Here is a 21,572-nt window from a genome sequence, read left to right as displayed (position 1 = left end):
ATTAAGATGTTACTCAATAGGAAAAAACATATATTATTTATATAATTAATTTGATAAGGCGTAAGATTATATATTACATAAACTGTTAAATAGTTCCAGTCCACTCTCAAGTCTAAATCTGCACTTGCATAGTAACGAAGTCGTCCGCCTACAATTTACAATATTGGCTTAGAAGCCCCATACCATGTCCAATGGATGCGTATGTAAAAATATAAATAAAACAAAAGCTAAAACTTACCAAGAAATGCAAGAAATTAAGAAAAGATATAACGAACGTCAATAAGCTCCTAATGCATTGTAAAATCACAACACTAAAGTTAATTTTTCTAATATTATAAACACAACACAGACGTCACTCGCGGTTGTCCGCCATTTTATAAATTTATTTTTGTGTGCAGTTGTCATTGAAAATAAATGTAACTTAACTTTGAAATAAATAATTATAAAATTAAATTACTACTTAAAATACATATGTATGAAAGAAAAAATTACTTATAAATATTTGGAATAAAAATTTTATATTCCTGATTTTTAATGTAAGCAACACTAAAGTCTAACTAATATTATAGGTATATTTCTTAGTTAATCTTTTAACCTAGTTTATAATTTCATATAATAATTTCCTTGAAAACTTCTATAAAAAACTGAAACATCTTGAAAGATTATTAATAGATTTTATCATTGATTGTATACGACAAGCTTGTTGTCTTAATTTTTTTTTAATATATTAGAAAATTATGCACAATAAAGAGAAGAGAAAATTATGAGATTATCTCTTTTATCCCGTTTAAACCATTTTTAAATACTGCCATATCTCCCTATTCTATTCCTTCCTTACATCTGATCTATTTTTTGTTATACTCTCCTATCTGTCAATGTCACAAATCGTTCTGATATCTGACATATTTATTCATTATAAAATATAATTATAATTTATAATCCTAATTCTTAACCTAGCCATCCCGCTTCCGTAATAAATAACTCAAATATTTATGAAATTATTTTAGATAAAATAAATATTTCTATCTCGCATCTAAAATGATCTTAGAAAAAATTAAACAGAACTCACGAATAAATTATTTATGTAATATTTGGAATGTATATAGCAAAAGAAAATCTATAAAATATGGGTTACCCTTTATTGTTTTCATGATAGGTGGTTCTTTCGGTTTAAGAGAATGGACACAAATAAGGTAAAAGTAAATAGTTCTAATAGTACAACTATAGCAATAATTTAATTATACTTATCGGAATTAGGGTACATAGACAATGTAAATAAATATAATTGAATATTTTTTTGTACTTTGTCGACATTTTGATTCCAACATTTAGTTATTAATAAAGAATAAATGTCAAACACATTACAAAAGCCAATTGGGTGTTCTTTCATGTAAAGTACAGTTTCAATAATCAATGCCAACAATGCTTTTTTAGATATCAATTTTCAGCAGTCAAAGGTGTTTCCAAAGAAGAGGCTGAAAAGATGGGGCTTCATAGAGAAAAAGAAGTCACTTTAGAATCTGCTTATGAGGATATAAAGAAGTTAGACATTGATAATTGGGAAAACAAAAGAGGGCCGCGTCCTTGGGAAAATAATATAGAACAAAATAAACAGCAGTAACCAAAGAGTTTTAAAGAAGGCTGATGTTATTTGAAAACTAAGACCAATTCATCCTCACTCTAATGTATATGGGTTGTTGTAAATATTGTAAATTAGTATTGATACAAATAAAATAATATAAAAACTTTCATATTTTATTTCAGATTTGGAATTTGTCAAACTTATTTTCATTTATGGAACTTAAAACATTCTGATTCGTTATGTTTATTATTTGTTTATTATTATATATAAACAAAAAATACACAGAAACAGAACATAATTTGTAAGAAGTAATAATAGCGCTTAAATTTCGATTTAATTCTTGCTCCAGTTGAAAATGTCCCTTTGCTAAGTCAAAAACCTGATGTCTGATACTTGACATAAGCTCACATTTTTTTATTAAAATACGAATGTTTCTAAGTTTCTACAATTGTCTTTAATTGCATTTGACTAAACTTCTAACTTTACAATGCAATTTACAGTAAATGTTCTATATATTTTTATTGTAAGTACCTTTATATTTAATATGAATTGTGTTTTAAATAGTTCCATATAAATTAAGACATTATGATTCTCTCAAACCAATCAAAAATACACATTACAAACAAATATTCTGTCATCCAGCTTGTAAGACCTTATACAAATTCATGAATGGAAGTTATAACTCATATATTTCTTTAAACACCCACCACACTTGCATATTAAAAGCATATTTGAAGAGAGGCCTCCTATATTTTTCTTAGCATGTCTACATGTCCTTAATGTGAAACCTGTATAATACCAATGAAGTCATATATGTGCAACTCAGACTTTTTATGATGCAATAGCTAAAGAAATGTTTTTTATATATACATGAGTTTATACTCTAATTTAAAACTGGATTCTACAAAATGATAATCACACATTATATTTGGAACAAAGGAATTAAATCAAGAAAGTAATAACAGAAACTGTAAAATTTATTAATAAACATGTTTTGGTTTACAAAAACAAAGGAGGAATAATCTGCACTACATACATGTTTATTAATAAATAATGCATATAACTTGTTTGTTTGTTGGTATTTTTTATTGTGAAATTTATGAATTATATAGTTTAATTGCTGTAACCTTGTTTAGCTAATCAACATAGTTAAATTCGTTAATTTTGACTTGTTTAATTAATTATTGTCAAAATATTTTAATGATAAGGATAATGATGTAAGTAAAATTTCATAGTAAAAGAAATGAGTCATCATTAGTATAGTTGTTGTTTCTGTAATCATTTCCTTTAGCGCGCAAAAAATTGATTAGTGCGTCACAAAGAAAATTCGCCCATCTTCTAGAAACCACGTATACCGTGTGTCTCTTTCTAAAATAAAGAATTTGAAAGAGAAACATAATCACGTCGTTAAACTTCGGTCATAAGCGATACGTTATTGATCGTGGGTATCGCCGTCTATAAAAGGCAGCGCCCTCATTACACTGAGATATTTCAAAGGAAGAGGTCCTATGATGCAGTGACAAGAGGTTAATATTGTGTGTAATATTTAAGGTTAATATTGTGTGTAATATTTAAAAAACAAGTTATTAACAAAGAAAGACATTCAATAAGCAGTTATTTAAAAAAGGTGAGTATTTACGCATAGCTTGTAACTACACATAGTAAAAATCGGATTTCAAAAATGCTGTCTGTTTGTGATGTCCCATTAATTTAATATTCTAAATTCGTAGCCGCCATTTTGAAACATGTCTTACACTACAAAGGCTGTTAATCTTAAATGTCTTTATATTTAAAAAAAACTGTTTTATTTGTATAACTTTAACAATTAAAATGAAGATTTCAATTTAATCACAACATTGTTTCACAAGTGTTGCGTTTCACAATATTCGGAATGACAAAACAATAAAGCTGTTTACGTATCAGATTTACAAATTATTGTTGTTACAATTAACTTGTAAATATTGCTTATTTATTCATATAACTATAAAATTAATTCACCTTTCTTAAAGGCCATTTTTGTTCATTTTCGTCTTGTATTTTGTTACAGATCAAGATGCAGATTTTTGTGAAAACCTTAACTGGCAAAACGATCACTTTGGAAGTTGAACCCTCCGACACGATCGAGAATGTTAAAGCTAAAATCCAGGACAAGGAAGGAATTCCCCCAGACCAGCAGAGACTTATCTTTGCTGGCAAGCAGTTAGAAGATGGACGCACCCTGTCTGATTACAACATTCAAAAGGAGTCAACCTTGCACTTGGTACTTCGCCTCAGAGGAGGGATGCAAATCTTTGTAAAAACATTAACTGGTAAAACTATCACTTTGGAAGTTGAACCCTCTGATACAATTGAGAATGTCAAAGCTAAGATCCAGGACAAGGAAGGAATTCCCCCAGACCAGCAGAGACTTATCTTTGCCGGCAAACAGTTAGAAGATGGACGCACACTGTCTGATTACAACATTCAAAAGGAGTCAACCCTGCACTTGGTACTAAGATTGAGAGGAGGGATGCAAATCTTTGTAAAAACATTAACTGGTAAAACTATCACTTTGGAAGTTGAACCCTCTGATACAATTGAGAATGTCAAAGCTAAGATCCAGGACAAGGAAGGAATTCCCCCCGACCAGCAGAGACTTATCTTTGCCGGCAAACAGTTAGAAGATGGACGCACCCTGTCTGATTACAACATTCAAAAGGAGTCAACCCTGCACTTGGTACTAAGATTGAGAGGAGGGATGCAAATCTTTGTAAAAACATTAACTGGCAAAACTATCACTTTGGAAGTTGAACCCTCTGATACAATGAGAATGTCAAAGCTAAGATCCAGGACAAGGAAGGAATTCCCCCCGACCAGCAGAGACTTATCTTTGCCGGCAAACAGTTAGAAGATGGACGCACCCTGTCTGATTACAACATTCAAAAGGAGTCAACCCTGCACTTGGTACTAAGATTGAGAGGAGGGATGCAAATCTTTGTAAAAACATTAACTGGCAAAACGATCACTTTGGAAGTTGAACCCTCCGACACAATTGAGAATGTTAAAGCTAAGATCCAGGACAAGGAAGGAATTCCCCCAGACCAGCAGAGACTTATCTTTGCCGGCAAACAGTTAGAAGATGGACGCACCCTGTCTGATTACAACATTCAAAAGGAATCAACCCTACACTTGGTACTTCGCCTCAGAGGAGGGATGCAAATCTTTGTAAAAACCTTAACTGGCAAAACTATCACTTTGGAAGTTGAACCCTCTGACACGATCGAGAATGTTAAAGCTAAGATCCAGGACAAGGAAGGAATTCCCCCAGATCAGCAGAGACTTATCTTTGCCGGCAAGCAGTTAGAAGATGGACGCACCCTGTCTGATTACAACATTCAAAAGGAATCAACCCTGCACTTGGTACTAAGATTGAGAGGAGGGATGCAAATCTTTGTAAAAACATTAACTGGTAAAACTATCACTTTGGAAGTTGAACCCTCTGATACAATTGAGAATGTCAAAGCTAAGATCCAGGACAAGGAAGGAATTCCCCCCGACCAGCAGAGACTTATCTTTGCCGGCAAACAGTTAGAAGATGGACGCACCCTGTCTGATTACAACATTCAAAAGGAGTCAACCCTGCACTTGGTACTAAGATTGAGAGGAGGGATGCAAATCTTTGTAAAAACATTAACTGGCAAAACGATCACTTTGGAAGTTGAACCCTCCGACACAATTGAGAATGTTAAAGCTAAGATCCAGGACAAGGAAGGAATTCCCCCAGACCAGCAGAGACTTATCTTTGCCGGCAAACAGTTAGAAGATGGACGCACCCTGTCTGATTACAACATTCAAAAGGAATCAACCCTGCACTTGGTGCTAAGATTGAGAGGAGGGATGCAAATCTTTGTAAAAACATTAACTGGAAAAACGATCACTTTGGAAGTTGAACCCTCCGACACGATCGAGAATGTTAAAGCTAAGATCCAGGACAAGGAAGGAATTCCCCCAGACCAGCAGAGACTTATCTTTGCCGGCAAGCAGTTAGAAGATGGACGCACCCTGTCTGATTACAACATTCAAAAGGAATCAACCCTGCACTTGGTACTAAGATTGAGAGGAGGGATGCAAATCTTTGTAAAAACATTAACTGGAAAAACGATCACTTTGGAAGTTGAACCCTCCGACACGATCGAGAATGTTAAAGCTAAGATCCAGGACAAGGAAGGAATTCCCCCAGACCAGCAGAGACTTATCTTTGCCGGCAAGCAGTTAGAAGATGGACGCACCCTTTCTGATTATAACATTCAAAAGGAATCAACCCTGCACTTAGTACTAAGATTGCGAGGGGGAGTCTAATGTCAATAATATTACAAATAAATTATTTAAAATAAAACAACCATTTCGTACTGAAAATATGAGAAATTTTATTTGCATAATGTATTGATCAAATTTTGGAATACTTCCTATATAAGCCTTTACATAATTTAAACATTTATTTTACATAATTATTGTATATTTCCTCAAGTTAGTACAGAAAAGTATTTAAATACGAAACTATTTCCAACGTACTGCTATAACATAATATTGTGGTTTAATCAATCTATCATTTGGCTTTATTTTTAGTATCAGTTCTTGAAATTTACATAGAGTAATATTTTTATGATTCTACTTTAATTTTACGGAAAACTGTGACAGGTTCCGAATTTTTATAGACTGAAATTTTACAACTCCTACAAAGTTGACAATAAATGCGAAAAATAGAAAACTAATTAAGTTTATGTCCGTGGACAGACAGACAGACAAGTTGTCGAAGACCTTGACTTACGTCTTGTCGACGTCCATTTTTTGTTACACAAACGTATACCCAGACAAGTCTCCTATAGACAACCGGGGGTCTTCATTGACGCTCCAGGATGGACCACTACGAAAATTAATGGCATGTATAATGTCAACATTTGTTAATATAATATGATCATTAAGGGTCTTTATATATAAAATATTGCCTAAAGGTTAGTAACAAATTCAGATGAAGGTATTTATGCTGATGATGCTGTCAACTAATAAACATGCACCATTTAATTATTTAAAGTATATGGGATAAACAGCAGCATACACAGTATATGTCTGAGAATAGGTACATCTAAATTCAATATATCTTGTGTAGAGTTGCCCGAGCTGGATCTACTAGAAGTGGGTAAAAACAAGGTATTTGATAATCACGTCTTTTTGTGTTTCATTAGTTGATTTTTTCCCCCGATAAATTTATGTGCAAAATATTAAAATTTTCATGATGTTAAGAATGTATATTGTGAATTTCTGAAAAACTTCTTATATTGAGCACTAATTTAATGGTGAAAGGTTAATACAGGAAAACTGTGCAAAATAAAGTAACTGTAAGTCATTATCCTTGTATCTATATACCTGATTGTGGGATTTTTATAAAATCATAATTCAAGAAAAGTAAAACCAATATGTCAAAAAAAATAAATATCAATTATATCTTATACTTCTAACAAATGAGACAGTAAAATCCTATTATACTGTTCGAATTACGTTATAGCTGAAATTTAAATTTTTATTTAAAGTACTGTATTAAAGCGCAATATTTTTTATAAGCAACATTACTTGTCATTAAAAATTGCTGTCGTAATCAATACAAATTTATTTATTTCCAGGTCAATAAGTTGGTATCTTTTAATGTATATTCATATTCTATAAAGTAAAAGAAAAGAGAGGACAAAGTGTATTGAAAGTATACACGGATTGGAATTATTTACAGTGGTCATGGCGGTTTATTTTACAACTAGGGATAAGTAGATAATAATGAAGGGAATATTAAAACTAGAAATACATATCTCTTTTTAGAAATTTTGCATTGTTACCAATATGAAACTATACAACTACACAACACTGTGTATAGCGACTGGATTCTTTATTTGGCACATTGTAAGTAATAATGATATAGTTTCTCACACCAAAGGAGTACTAAATAACAACTCAATAATTTTTTCGTTTTAGGTTCCATTTACCAGAACTTAAAATACTTCGAGACATTACATGTATCTCAGTTGACCCATCATATTGTAAAACGAGGAGCGAAGTTGTCAAGCCATCCCTTTAATACAATTAAAGAACTACATTTTCAAACTCTTGGGAAAAGTTTTAGATTGATTCTTCATCCCCACAACTCAGTTTTGCATTCAAACTTCAAAGCTTATTCTGTTGATGCTGATGGGAATAAAACGGCGATCCATATTGGTAAGTATTAGTAATCCACTAGTTATTTTTTTTTTATTTGTTAAATGGCATATAAATGACAGTTTAGCATTAATTTACTCAGTTATACAAAGAGTTAGAAATTATTTATTTTTTTATGATAACTTACAATATGGAAAATATAGAATATTTGAAAACAAACAATTTGTTATTAAATAGCAGCATATTTTTCTAATTATTTTTTTAATGTAAATTTTCCTATTTCATTCTATTATTATAGATCATGACAATTATTACACTGGTAGAGTTTTTGGTGAGAAGATTTCTGATGTGAGATTACATATTGAAGATGGTCTTTTAACGGGTATAATAAATACACCACAAGAAACTTATCACATAGAGGTAAACAAAAGAACTGCATTTTTATTTTGCCCCAAATGTGAAATCCAAATTATTTAGGGCCGTTCCTCACTATTAAGCCATTCACAGTATGTTCTCAGTCCAATCTCGGTTTGATAAAATAATATGAAGTATAAAATATATGTGTGCATTCATACTATCTGTAACAGTCAAGCTTTGCTCAAATCCCAATCCAATCACAATCAGATTCAAATAATTTTTTCTTTGAGCGAGATTGAACTTGTCAGGACATGTACTGATAGTGTGAATATTGTTTCGGATTCAGTCAGTTATTACCCGCTGAAGCTATAACTACATCAAATGCAATTTCTTCAATACTTTAAGTATATTTTACTTTTGATTAAATTTTTATTGTTTTTGAATTATATCATAGTTAAGTAAACTTGGATGTAGCCACATTCTTCTCATTGTTTTATGTTTTCTTCTTTTTTTGATAATATTATCTTCTTCATCAAGAAGAAGAGCTATAAATTATAAATGCTAATCTAAGAGTTTAATGACATTTTTTCACTTCAAATATAATAATTTTCTGAGGTTATTAATTATCTACAAGCCACATACTATACATCCCACTTTGATTATTGACAATTCAAGAATGAATCGTGAACTGAGTCAGGTTGTATAATGTGAACATGATTTGATTTTACCAAACCCAAGAACAAACTGTGAACGGTTTTATAGTGAGGTTCAACCCTTAATGTGACTGTTAATTGTAACGCTTTGATCCTTTGAAATCTACTACTGTACATTTAAAAATCATTTAGGTACTACCCACATTGTAAATTCACATTAAATATATTTTGAATTAAAGTTTAACAAACATGGTATAAAGATGCTTGTAGGAGTAAATGTGAATTATTATAAAATGAATAGTTTCTTATCATGCAATATAAAGAGCAATAATAATGTTTTTAGCCATCTTGGCGTCACTTGCCTAACTCAGATGATAAAAGTATGATAACCTACCGCTCATCTGATGTGAAATTTAGTTGGTCTGACTCCACAGACGATAAGCCAAGAGTTTGTGGATATGTTAAGGAAGGGAAGGGTAGGTTTAATAAATATTTGCGTGAGTATTATAATACTTGATATATATTTTTAAAATACCTAAACGTTACATTACAGAGCTAGAAGAAAATGAAAACAAGGAAGACAATAATCTAGAATCAAAGCAGGAGCAGTCTGAAAAAGATAAATATTTTGACCAAAATCAAAATAGCCATGTTAAGGAGTCAAGTGGTGCAAAGAAGAGAATTAAGCGGCAGAGCGATTATGAGTATACACCAACCAAGACCAGATGTCCGTTACTCCTGGTGGCAGACTACAGATTCTTTCAGGAAATGGGAGCCAGCAATACAAAGACTACTATCAGCTATTTAGTTAGTTGCTCCGCTTATGACATGTATTCAATATACAAATATATGTGTTTAAAATATATATGTTTTTCAGATAAGTCTTATTGATCGGGTGCATAAAATATATAATGATACAGTGTGGCAAGATCGGCAGGTGTGTTGTGTGTTGAATTTAAATTTAATGAAGAAAATTTATAATTTTTATATATTCCTTCTATATTATATTTAGTCTACATTAAGCCAACTAAAAATTGAGTTTGGAAAATAATTCTGTGTCAATAATATTGTTTTTTTTTCCTAAAATGTGTTTTGCAGGACGCAGATGGGTTCAAGGGCATGGGTTTTGTTATCAAGAAGATATTAGTGCATTCGGAGCCGACGAGGGTGCGTGGTGGGGAGGCTCACTATAATATGGTACGGGAGAAGTGGGATGTACGGAACCTGCTGGAGGTATATATATATGTGGACATATTAGATACATTTCAGCTCATTGGCATATGTAAGATTATAATAGTGACATTTATAAAACGACGCTACCGTGACTTAATATTTAATAAAATAACGTGTATAGGATGACACATTTGTTACAATAATACTTCGTAGATCTTAATTTGTGAAAATTTATAATTTATGTACTTTTATTGTTAATTGTATGGGGTTTTAACGTTTCTTGGCAGGTGTTCAGTCGCGAGTACTCTCATAAGGACTTCTGTCTGGCTCATCTGTTCACGGATCTCAAGTTCGAGGGTGGAATCCTTGGACTTGCGTATGTTGGATCACCACGGAGGAACTCTGTCGGTGGAATTTGTACTCCAGGTAATGAGATCAATATAAGCAGTTCTGTATTTTAAATATAGAAGTAATGTTAGAAACTTGAAGATAAGTGTTTTTTTTTTATGTATAAATGTTATTTTTTTTTCTATCACATTATAAATTACTCCTCCAAATCATTGGATACTCATTGGTACATTGTTGTTTAATGCTATAAAGAAGAGTATATTGGCTGTACAGACGATTCCTTTTCTTTAAAATTAGACTATAAAATTTCAGTCATTTAGTTTTTGTCAAATAGAAGTTGTTTATTATTTTATGATGGGTGTAAATATTTTTTTGCTGACGAGATTCTTATTAAAAAAATATTATAAAAAAACGTTATTAACATATGCTGATTTAAGAAAGCGTCATTGAGAGCCGTTTCTAGATCCAATTTTTTCGTAATTTTTGTTATCTAGATGTCCCTAATCTCCACGCTTAATGATTTTAATTTACTTTATTTGCATATTTCTATTGCCATGTTTCAGTTTATTTTTTGTTTTCAGCTATTTCGCTGCAAAATGTGAGTGTTGTTTTTTTTCGTTCGCTTTGGTTTGGGCTTAAGTATTTGGGCTTATTATATATGTATTTTTATTTATATAAGTATGAACCTACATGTTGCTTAACCTTATACGAAACACATGAGACGCTATGTCATATATTTCAAATCATACTAATGAGATTTACAATATTTTCTGTACAATTTTACTGTCTGTAATTAACTGTTGTTTATTTTTAATCATTTATATACGTATAGTCTTTCATATTCTCATTAAGAAGTATCTTAAAGAGTATTGACATAAAAACTATTGTTGTTTTTTTCTAACTCTTGATTATTATATATATATATATATATATATTTAAAAAACAAAGTAACTTGTCTATTCGTTTTCATACAGTTCATCGTCGTTTGGTTTGTAGTATATATTTTTATTCCATGACATTATAATGATCAAGTAACTATATACAGAATACTTCAAGAACGGGTACACACTGTATCTAAACTCCGGTCTGTCTTCGTCTCGTAACCATTACGGCCAGCGTGTTATAACTCGCGAGGCGGATCTGGTGACGGCTCATGAGTTCGGTCACAACTGGGGATCCGAGCACGACCCTGACGTGGCGGAGTGCTCCCCCGCGGCCAGCCACGGTGGATCATACCTCATGTATACTTACAGCGTCAGCGGATATGACGTCAACAATAAGGTTTGTTCACATGTACTTTTATTAGTAGTAGTTGTATATTTGTTTAGTACATTACATAAATGTACGTTTTATAAAATTCCATTACCAATTAAAGAGTTCCCTCGCATAAGTCCATTTTCGAAAAGGGAAAAAAAAACGCCCACGTTTTTTGATTGAATTTTTTTGCAAGGTTACAAGACGAAGTCGAATATATCAGTCCTTATCAAACTGCTGGATAGATTTCCCTTAAATTTCTTCTTGAGATAATAATTGGTTCTAATATATATATTGAGGTTATCCTCTTTAAATATCAAATTGTTAAAATTTAATCAATCAAATTTTTTGTGATCCCTACGTGTCCAGTGATGAGTGTTTTCTCGTATATACAAAACCTATGATAATAATTACAAAAGTTTTGCGAAGTTCCAAGTATCACACTAACTTTTAAACTTTTGCGTTGCATGATTACAGTCGTTATATGAAAACACTGTCTGCTAGCTTGTAAACAAGGCCAGCGCGACTTGGTCCAAACGTCTGGCGAAGATAAATATTATATTTGCGTGTATAAACCAATTTTAAATATTAGTGAGAAAATAGGGTCCAATGAGTGCATAAAATCTGATACGTCTTAATTCTCGCAGCGGTTCTCTCCATGCAGCCTGCGTTCAATCCGCAAGGTCCTTCAGGCGAAATCTGGGCGTTGTTTCTCTGAGCCCGAGGAGAGTTTCTGCGGTAACCTCAGAGTCGAAGGCGGCGAGGAGTGTGACGCTGGGCTGCTGGGGACAGAAGACAACGACATGTGCTGCGACAAGAACTGCAAGCTGAGGAAGAACCAGGGCGCGGTGTGCAGGTAGGAGCCAACATACTATGCTTTTAATATTAAACTATATAAATATACTTGGATCTAATAGAAATTATGGAGCGACAAATCCATATCAGGTTTCGATTTTTGACCTCCGGAACAAAGCAACAGAAATATTCCTTCTTGCGGAATTCTTTTGAATTCTGCTCGTGTCCACGAATGTTTTATTTTATTAGTTTTAATTCAATTTTATAATTTTTGTTTAAGGGTTGTAGCTTATATATAGTTATCTCAGTTTTTTTTATGTGACTATATAAACACCTTGTCAGTGATAAGAACTCCCCGTGTTGCGCTGGTTGTGTGTTCGCGGCGCCGGGCGTGGTGTGTCGCGAGGCAGCTCACTCCGCCTGCGAGGGAGAGGCCACTTGCAACGGAGCTTCCGCTGACTGTCCTAAGGTAATTTCATGAACCCTGTATACACTCCGTGTCTAAACAATAACCTTTATAAAAATGCATATTATATTCTTGTATTAACTTGTTCGTTACTGTCTCTAATCGTACATTTTCCTATGACGGCCCCACCGACGTCACTAAAGTTTTTCTCTTGGAAGAAACAATTATTAGGTTTATTTGAGTTCTTTAAGTGTGGATAGTCGGAAAAAATCTTAAATTTATATATACAAATCCTCCAGTGCTATAAGCCTGATGTCGTCAATTATGGTGCGGCTTCGATATAACAGATTTATTCAAATTCGTCAAAATCTATGAACGGTATTTTCTCTTAAACCCCATTAGTCGTTATATTACAAGTCGCGTCTAGGTTAGATCCAAGGCGAGTTACGCGCCTTTTCCTCGCATGGTCTATATGTAACTGTATATTAATATAGGACGCTTTCTTAACCACAATAATATTTATAGGCGCCTGCGATAGCTGACGAGCACGAATGCGCTGAACGCGGCCGTTGCCGCAACGGTTCGTGTGTCCCGTACTGCGAGACTCAAGGACTACACAGCTGTATGTGTGATATCGGTCAGTGTTTCATTATATTTATTATTCATATTCTTAGAAGAAGATTTCGTCATAATTAGAAATTGTATCGTACACTGATTTTCAATAATTTATATAAGTGCCTTGAACTGAGGGACGGCTTAGCTATTTAAATCTTTCAATATTTTTTTCCTGAAGCCCAAAAACAATTTCTTTCTCTCTTTTCCCAACGGACTATTTGATGTTATATGTCAGATATTTAAGACCAGGTGAATTAGTGTACAGTACAACCTTAAAGAGGTCCAACGTCCTCGTTCACGTCTTAATGTAAATAATAACAATAATTTTATTATTTCAGTTGCGGACGCCTGTAAGCGCTGTTGCCGTAAGAGTCTAAACAAAACCTGTTTCCCGGTAGCCCACAATGATATCCTGCCAGACGGCACTCCTTGCATACAAGGCTTCTGTAACAAGGTTCGCATAAAAACCGAAAGATGTCATGACATTGAGATATCTTTTTAAACAGATTTAACATCACTTCAAATGTTAATAACATTAATGTATGAATCGTAGGGAATTTGCGAGAAGACTATTCAAGACGTGGTGGAGCGGTTCTGGGATATAATAGAAGATATCAATATAAACAACGTGCTGGGTTTCCTGAGAGACAATATCGTCGGGGTCGTCGTACTCGTCACCGCATTCGTATGGATACCGGCCAGCTGTGTTGTAGGTGTCGCTACAAATCAGTACGCTGATATTATAACCGGCCTGACATTCATGACATTATATTTATATTTTTGACACTAGATAAGCTACGTGGATCGACGTCGCCAAAGACAACATCAAAAGTATCTCGAGTGGGAGAGACAACATGATCTGATACACCCTTCCGAGCCAAGGAAGATAATTCACGTTCGGTAAGAACATTTTAAAGTCTCATAAGTAAGATTTTAAGACTTTAAATTTACCATTAAATTACTATGTAATATATGATCTTGCATTAATCGCCATATTTTTATATTCAGGTTGCCAAAGCAGAAGCCGCCAGGAATGAAAACCGTCATTCAAGGAACTAGTCAGATATAGTTACAGCGACACCAATAGAATATGTCTGCCAGCCGTTATTAGTACCACAATAAAAATAAATCACCAAATATAACTTCATTAAATAAAACCCAGTATTTATTAAATATTTTTATTAAGTGCAATAAATATACGATAGCACAGGCGAACCTGTTCTAGTAACGAGGTGCAATTAAGAATGAATACAAGAAAGCAAATATTATGTAAATATTCTAGTTGAGTGCAGTAGATGTGAGTAATGCGACGCCTCGCTCGTAGAAGGCGTGCGGCTCTTGACCCGCGGCGATCGGCAGACGGACGGTGAACAACAGCTCTGAACGAGCGCTGTTCAAGTACACCGGCAGGGTCAATGACTGACCCGCGCCCGCCGGCTCCGCGCCCCTGACGATAAACACGACATTAGATATTTATATGCATTAATAAATTTTTATAATAAATCAATTAGTAATCGTTTGTTTTTAATCGCCCTGTACTGAACCAAAACAAATATAAAAAACTTATAAAAATACAAGTAGAAAGATTTTGAACTATTTCTGAGGTATTTAAAAAGGAAATAAAAATTTATAATAGACACTTTGAATGAAATAGTATATTATCTGACATTTGTTACACACTGACCTTATCCAAGTGAGCACTACGAGCGGCAGATCGACCATGATGGTGTTGGTCAACAACAAACGGTTCCCTTTCACGGTCGCTCCTTGTAGTTTGAGGCCAGTTACTGAGAACGACCACTCCATCTGCGCGTTCTCCGTCGGAGTCCCCGGGTCGGGAATTGTAACCTGTAATTAAAGATTGTTACGTTAGGTTTTCACATTAGAAATAATGCACAACCAAAGAAGTTCTGCTTTTACCTGTAGGTTCAATTCTTCGAGGGACCACGAGTTAGCCTGCGCGACACATTGACGTGTGGCTGTGATGTACGCTTCCGGATTGAGCAGTCCGCCGAGCCACACTGGGATACTCTGAAAGGAAAATAATAAAGAATAAGACTAAAACAAAAATCGAGAAGTTTAGAATAACTTGTTAAAAATGGTTGCAAATCACTTGATAACCAAAAATTTATATAGAACTTGTGATATTTCTAAGACATTTTCTTCATACCTGGAGTCTCTTGGCGCCTTGGTCGGCCAGTGTACTGGACACGGTAGCGAGCTGGGTGACTCGTCGCGCGAAGTCGTCGATCCACTGCTGTACGGTGCAGCCTCTAGCGACGGCGTACCTGCGCCAGCCGCTTGGTAACATGCCACGTACCAGTGAACCCACCATCGCACGGGTCTCATTCGTCTGCTTCATCTCGCCCTACATGTGAGAAAAACGCAGTATTAGACAACCGTTGTAAGAGAAGAGAAGTATGAAAGTCAAGAATGACAAAAGCTTGCAAGAAACGAATAGATGTGAATCTATTTATACCAACATTGGCCTTATTTAGAAATGTATGTGCCTGTATGATTCTCGCTTCAAATGAAACATGACGCTGTGTTCAGACAGCTTTAGAATATTTATTTAGAATATACAGTAAAATAAATTTATGAATATTAAGAGACTTTGTCATCATAAAGTACCTGGCATATGGCGATCACATTTCGTAGGTCGTGTAACACTTGTTGTAGCAGTGATGCTCCGGCCGCCACTTCGCGCTCGAAGAAACGGTACAGTGGGTCCTTGATGTTCTCGACTGAACGACGAAGGGTCTGAGATAGAAATAGTATATATGTATATTAGTTTTAGAAGTAATTTTCATTAATACGTAGTTTCAAAGAAAAATAACGAAAGTTAAATAACAAAATTCTTGTATAATTCTTTGTATAGAATATATTTCGTTGAAAACCTTGTAATAACGAAACTAACTGAACTTTGCTTTTCGAGGAAATCCTGCCCAAAAAAGATGTATATGAATTAAGGTCGAATGCACAAATCCTCACACTGAAGTAGTTTACAAAGAGTTACGGAACAAGTCTCATGTTATGACAGAGATAATAAACACTCATACTTACTGGCAATTCCTTAGGCAGCAGCTGCAACCAGCTGGTGGCTGTTTCGTGCAATATCTTCATCCAAGCTGGTCTTCCGTCACCCTCTACTACTATAGAATCTGAAAATTTCGTATTGATTTGTTTAAAGAACTATAATAAAAATCGCTAGTAAACTTAAATGTTATTGTTATTATACTCACTGGGGTCGTGGTCCTGGCTGGCCGCGTTGTATGCGAGCTCTTCTTCATCTTCTAATTGTTGCATCTTCAATAGTTTCGACACCAGGTCGCTGCCTTGAGTTGTTAACAGCACCTGAAAAGCAATATTTAAATTACTATATATTATTCATAAATATAATAAAGGAACGAGTAATTTTTCTTATTAAAGGAAAAACATTTTTTTCCTGAGACTATTATTATTAACATTTCATATGGAACATAGTTTTTTAAGCAATTTGTAATGTGTAAAAGGCAGTAAGTTTTGTCGTTGACGGATTAAATTACCTTTTCAGCATTATTGGGCAGACCGAGCCAAGACGGCGTCTGCCTGTCTGACAGTTCTTCGATCCATTTAAGGAAGTGATCTCGTCTGTTTCCGTCCGGCATTGTAATATGACGTTGGTTACCGGAAGCCTGTTGCATGAAGGTGTAGAAACGGAAAATATATTTTATTTGTATTTTGTTTATATAAGTATAGTAAGGTATAGTTGAGACTAAAATATATTTAATGAAAAATTTAATTCATAAGTAAGAAGAAAATAACTTACGCCGTCTACATTGGCCACAAGAGCAAAGTCCGCATCGAAGGACCTCGGAGTGAACAACTTGCAAAGGAACGAGTGCAGAAGACGTTGGTCGAACAAGTTGTCAATTTTACCTCCGTAGATACACTGTGAGAGGAGGGTCACTAGTGCCTCCCATGGAACTTTTTCGGGGGGTAAGTTGGTACGGCCCTGTGAATTACGTGTATATTAGTAATTATCCAACAATCCGAGTACAGCCACATAAATATGTTTTATCATACCATAGCAGTGGCGTCTATCCACGTGTCGAGAGTATCGCAGGCCACCCGTAGGTCTGACTCGTTGAACTCGTAGTACTTCGCCCATCCTAAAGGCACGTAGCGCAGACGCTCTTGGACGATGCCTGTTACAATAATAAAATGATTAAATCCATAATTCTTCTGTAAGAACGATATAAGTAGCGTTCGTAATGTGTTACCATGGAACCAGGCCAGCAAAAAGTATAGACGTGCTCGTTCCGAAGGTTGCTTCATCATGCGAGACGCTGGTACCTGTAATATTTAATGAAATTAATTTGTACAAAAAAAAATAATTGACATTACTTGGATGTAAAAATAAAGCTATCTGAAAATATAAGTAGTAAAATATACTAACAGTAGCAAAAGTCCTTAATAGATTTGCTCTAATGCCAGGAGGTGGCTCGAACACGAGCACTCGTCCAGCTCGCAGTAGGTTCACGGGCAACTTGGGACTTATCTCCGTTGTCAAGAAAAGACGGAAGTTAGGATGAGGTTGAAGCGAGTGAAGCTTCTTCTCTAACTGAACCAACCATACAGGAGCAAGGTGAACGTTCTTCAGCATCACCCATCTAAAGAGCAAATAATTTGTATGAGTGAGGTAAAATAAATATCCTTTTTTCTATAAGCTGTGTGCGGTTAAAAGATTAAACTAATTATTACATCTTTCTTTGTCTAATTAAAAAAAAAAGTGCTCAAATGTTTTCTCTTCTGGAGACTTAACATCTAAGAACCGGTGGTAATTTAGTTCAGGATTTAAACATATCACTAAATAATATCCATAATTATTTCATTTGCAACAGTTATGACGTGTCAGTAGGCACAGACAAAAAGAATATGTAAAAGTAAAAAAAACTTGTACAAAGTTTTTAGAGTTATTTATTTACCGTCCAGTTTTGCAGGCAGTGTTGATGGCGCGCTCTGCCTGGTTGAAACCCTCCGCTGAACCGATAGCGATACTCGACAGCGGCTTATTCAAATCAGTGGCCATGTCATCCACACGACCTAATGACAAATAAGTTATAAATTTTATGTAAAACAAGTCGTGGTGGCCTGGAGGTCAAAGGCCCGCCTCTCATAAGTGAGGGCGCGGGTTCGAAACCTGGCAAGTACCAATGTGATCTTTCCGAAATCATAGGTACTTTCTAAGAGTATTTAGACACCACCGACGGACGATGAAGGAAAACATCGTGAGGAAACATGATCTTATAATTTCAAATTATAAGATTGAAATCGCCAACCCGTCTTGATTAAGCATGGTGATTAATGCTCTAACCTTCTCCATGTGAGAAGAGGCCTTTGCTCAGCAGTGGGCTCCTATAGGCTGATGATGATCATGATGATGTAATAATTTAATACCAAGGCATTGTCTGTGAATGACTCATTATACATGACCAAAATTCATCTTTAAAATATAAAAATTAACATAAAGTCACATCAAGTTATAATAGACAGCATATACCTAAATAAGAAAGTTTTCGAAGTGGTTAAAATATACATACCACTAGCATCATAACCGGGCACTGAGCATAATAGTGCGGGCGTCGTCGCGTTGAGCTGGCTTTCGGTGATGCTGCAGAGATCCAGCTCAGTCTCAGCGCGGGACATGAACTGAGGACCCAGCACTGACGACACCAGCTGAGTGGCCGCCGCTATCACACGGTCCGGCCGGAACGCCTGACGGAATGTATACATTAATGATAAACATTTAGATATATTAAGTTTAGTTCTCATCTTATCTGTTCCCTTTTGATAAACAATAATTTCGTATTATATCAAAGATTCAGTGTCTTACTAGTTTAAGGTTATATCTTTTTTACAGTACGTGCATTGCTGGTTGTAACTTGTAAAGTCGCTCTCTTTTAGTTGTGTTTAAAAATACATTTCAGGAACGTTTGGTTGTTTGCTCCGTAAGTGTACGTAATATAATTGAATGTGGTAATTTTAGTAATAATTTTGTGCGATTTTGATTTGGGATGATTATTTTAAATGATAGAAAATCTTCACAGGTATGTTATGTACCTGTATTAATAGTAAGCGGTACATAGCCAGTGCATGTGGGGGCGGGGGCGAGGCGGCGTCGCAGTCCCACAAAGTCGGCACGCACTGCTCGGGCGCCGCCTGAGACAACCACGCGGACAACTCCGGCAGCGAACCAGCCTTCTCCATCAGACGACGGAATGCTACCATCCTGGATAAATAAATTCATGAAACTTTACATTATTTTAACTTGACAATTATACAATTGTAATCTCTATGGGAGTCCCGTTTAGTTCTTTCCAGCGTTACATTTCAATCTTTAGATTTAACTGTATTAAGACTGTAATTGGTAAAAATCCCGGTTACACACATAATACGTGTCCCTACCGGTAGGTTATCATCTTTATTATTTAAATACACTCTCTACATTTGTTTCTGACTGAAATTCCGAAGATAACGCGGACGAAGTTGCGAGCAAAAACTAGTATATTATAATTATATCCAATTTACGAACCAAAATTAAAAAAAAAATAGTAGTGTCCCAAGTTTCGTTAGAGAAGACAATTCATATCATATCATATCTCATTTAAATGCATCGTCCAAGATAGTATTTAACAGCTGGAGGAAACCCCAATAGGTATACTTAACAGTACCTCGAGCTCAGCCTAGCGGCGGCATCGTTCTGTTGTTGCGAGAGCGATTCCAACGGTGGAGTATTCGCAACGAAACCTTCTCTTCCTCTCAGGAACACGGCAAATTGTTGATCCAGCGTATCTTCAGCGCCTATACCTTTGAGTTGTATGCGACACAGTAACAAGGCGAATGTGAGACGGTCGGTGTGAAGCATGCCGCGAGCCACGCGCTCGTACACTGCCTGCAATGTGACAATACAATGTAGTTCACTAATAGTAGCGGCAAAAAAACTATATTTAAGAAATGTACTTACTATGAACAATTCTTCAGTGATAGTTTTCAGCCTGGCGGTGTAATCGGTTACTCCTTTAAGGGCGGGACTCGTCAGTACCGAGCTGAATATATCGAGGAACATCTTGAGAGAGTACTGGTAGAGGAAATGGACTTGGTGTAGCGCCTCCATCGTGAAGTAGATACTGCTGCAGGCCTGAAACAGTTAGGATTGTTTAGTTATTTGAAAAACATCAATGAGACATTTGGCCCTCGAGGATTTTGCCTTAATTCTGTAAACTGTGCGTCCTGAATATTAAAATTTAAGGCAATTAATCGTCACGCTAGCATGCCATCGACTTTTTTCAAAGTTTATCTCGTACGTTTAATAATTTCCGACTGGTTGTTCCTAAGACAGGTGAATTAACTTACTTGGGACAGCGGCAGATATTGTTGGCTGACCGTTTCAATTTCAGCAATAACTTTGTCAGTCTCTTCAACCTGTGATGGAAGTAAAATATGTATTTAGTTTATATATGTAAGGGAGTTAGTGGCACCACTTGTGGGATTACCAACATACCTTTTGCCCAATATCGCCAGCTTCTTTTTTAAGTGTCTCAAGTGTTGCGATAACCGAGTCATCGTCCAGAATCTTACCCTTAGCATCGTTAAGAGCTTGAAGTAGAGACTTTTCCAGCTGTCGGAGTCGCAAATGGAACTCACCTGTGAAATTTAAAATGTGATATTTCCTATTACATATAATATAAAAACATAGAAACACTAAGTAGTTTAACCTCAATGGTTAACAAAGAACACACTTGCTTATATGTTACAAGTAAATGATTATATTACTATCTCAATATATCTATGAGCATCTTAGATTTCTATAAAAAAATCACACCTAGTTTTGTTTAGGAGTAGCAGAATTACTTTGAAGTTATTTTCCAACTTATATAACATCAAAGGCTGTATAGATGGAGGTATTATATCATAAATTCTGTATATACCCTGCAGTTTAAGGAGGTCTGAGCGCTTGGTGTCTATGTCTGGTCTTTCCGCCTTGAGGACTCGGTGGAGACATTGGGATTGTAGCGATGAACGAGTGACGGTGAAGTTGACGAAAGTCACACGGGAGCACATATCGGGGGGGAATTCTACCGTCGGGTCCCTGAAAGTGGATTTTAGAATTTGTACATAAAGTTAATTCAATTAGTGGTCACTTTAGAATGTTTCATTTTCAACACAT

The 21,572-nt window shown here is 35.1% G+C and overlaps 4 protein-coding genes across 5 annotated transcripts in view; 3 read left to right on the top strand and 1 right to left on the bottom strand.

Moving 5' to 3' along the window:
• The first annotated feature begins 905 nt into the window (after nucleotides 1-905).
• Nucleotides 906-1,749, top strand: LOC116767869 (cytochrome c oxidase assembly protein COX16 homolog, mitochondrial). Its single transcript, XM_032658376.2, has 2 exons — nucleotides 906-1,193; nucleotides 1,435-1,749. Exons 1-2 carry the CDS (start codon nucleotides 1,039-1,041, stop codon nucleotides 1,619-1,621), a joined length of 342 nt encoding a protein of 113 aa, XP_032514267.1. The 5' UTR covers nucleotides 906-1,038; the 3' UTR covers nucleotides 1,622-1,749.
• A 1,301-nt stretch (nucleotides 1,750-3,050) lies between these two features.
• On the top strand, nucleotides 3,051-5,977 carry LOC116767867 (polyubiquitin-C). Its single transcript, XM_032658374.2, is given in 3 exon segments — nucleotides 3,051-3,209; nucleotides 3,630-4,383; nucleotides 4,386-5,977. Coding segments are annotated over 2 exon segments (2,283 nt in total). The 5' UTR covers nucleotides 3,051-3,209; nucleotides 3,630-3,635; the 3' UTR covers nucleotides 5,921-5,977.
• A 1,248-nt stretch (nucleotides 5,978-7,225) lies between these two features.
• On the top strand, nucleotides 7,226-14,870 carry LOC116767865 (ADAM 17-like protease). The gene is made up of 15 exons (XM_061523458.1): nucleotides 7,226-7,822; nucleotides 8,061-8,182; nucleotides 9,116-9,248; nucleotides 9,326-9,579; nucleotides 9,650-9,709; nucleotides 9,871-10,005; nucleotides 10,233-10,371; nucleotides 11,339-11,574; nucleotides 12,195-12,403; nucleotides 12,685-12,811; nucleotides 13,274-13,385; nucleotides 13,702-13,817; nucleotides 13,917-14,072; nucleotides 14,154-14,263; nucleotides 14,372-14,870. Exons 3-15 carry the CDS (start codon nucleotides 9,155-9,157, stop codon nucleotides 14,430-14,432), a joined length of 1,809 nt encoding a protein of 602 aa, XP_061379442.1. The 5' UTR covers nucleotides 7,226-7,822; nucleotides 8,061-8,182; nucleotides 9,116-9,154; the 3' UTR covers nucleotides 14,433-14,870.
• The window catches only part of LOC116767870 (dynein heavy chain, cytoplasmic), a 38,397-nt gene continuing 31,352 nt past the window's right edge, over nucleotides 14,528-21,572 (bottom strand). For both annotated transcript variants that reach the window (XM_061523454.1, XM_061523453.1), the window contains exons 75-94: nucleotides 21,334-21,494; nucleotides 20,907-21,049; nucleotides 20,759-20,827; nucleotides 20,370-20,543; nucleotides 20,077-20,297; nucleotides 19,466-19,634; nucleotides 18,946-19,120; nucleotides 18,331-18,448; nucleotides 17,802-18,015; nucleotides 17,626-17,698; nucleotides 17,429-17,550; nucleotides 17,172-17,357; nucleotides 16,909-17,037; nucleotides 16,606-16,717; nucleotides 16,427-16,524; nucleotides 15,995-16,123; nucleotides 15,534-15,731; nucleotides 15,284-15,394; nucleotides 15,048-15,211; nucleotides 14,528-14,810 (exon numbers count right to left, since the gene is read on the bottom strand). In XM_061523454.1, the coding sequence (XP_061379438.1) occupies nucleotides 14,642-14,810; nucleotides 15,048-15,211; nucleotides 15,284-15,394; nucleotides 15,534-15,731; nucleotides 15,995-16,123; nucleotides 16,427-16,524; nucleotides 16,606-16,717; nucleotides 16,909-17,037; nucleotides 17,172-17,357; nucleotides 17,429-17,550; nucleotides 17,626-17,698; nucleotides 17,802-18,015; nucleotides 18,331-18,448; nucleotides 18,946-19,120; nucleotides 19,466-19,634; nucleotides 20,077-20,297; nucleotides 20,370-20,543; nucleotides 20,759-20,827; nucleotides 20,907-21,049; nucleotides 21,334-21,494 (2,935 nt within the window). In that variant the 3' untranslated portion in view covers nucleotides 14,528-14,641. The remainder of the gene's footprint in view (nucleotides 14,811-15,047; nucleotides 15,212-15,283; nucleotides 15,395-15,533; nucleotides 15,732-15,994; nucleotides 16,124-16,426; nucleotides 16,525-16,605; nucleotides 16,718-16,908; nucleotides 17,038-17,171; nucleotides 17,358-17,428; nucleotides 17,551-17,625; nucleotides 17,699-17,801; nucleotides 18,016-18,330; nucleotides 18,449-18,945; nucleotides 19,121-19,465; nucleotides 19,635-20,076; nucleotides 20,298-20,369; nucleotides 20,544-20,758; nucleotides 20,828-20,906; nucleotides 21,050-21,333; nucleotides 21,495-21,572) is intronic.

Source organism: Danaus plexippus, chromosome 19 (assembly GCF_018135715.1).
Source record: "Danaus plexippus chromosome 19, MEX_DaPlex, whole genome shotgun sequence".
Classification (NCBI taxonomy): Eukaryota; Metazoa; Arthropoda; class Insecta; order Lepidoptera; family Nymphalidae; genus Danaus; species Danaus plexippus.
Note: the sequence above shows the minus strand (reverse complement) of the source record. Positions and strands in the feature narration are given on the sequence as shown.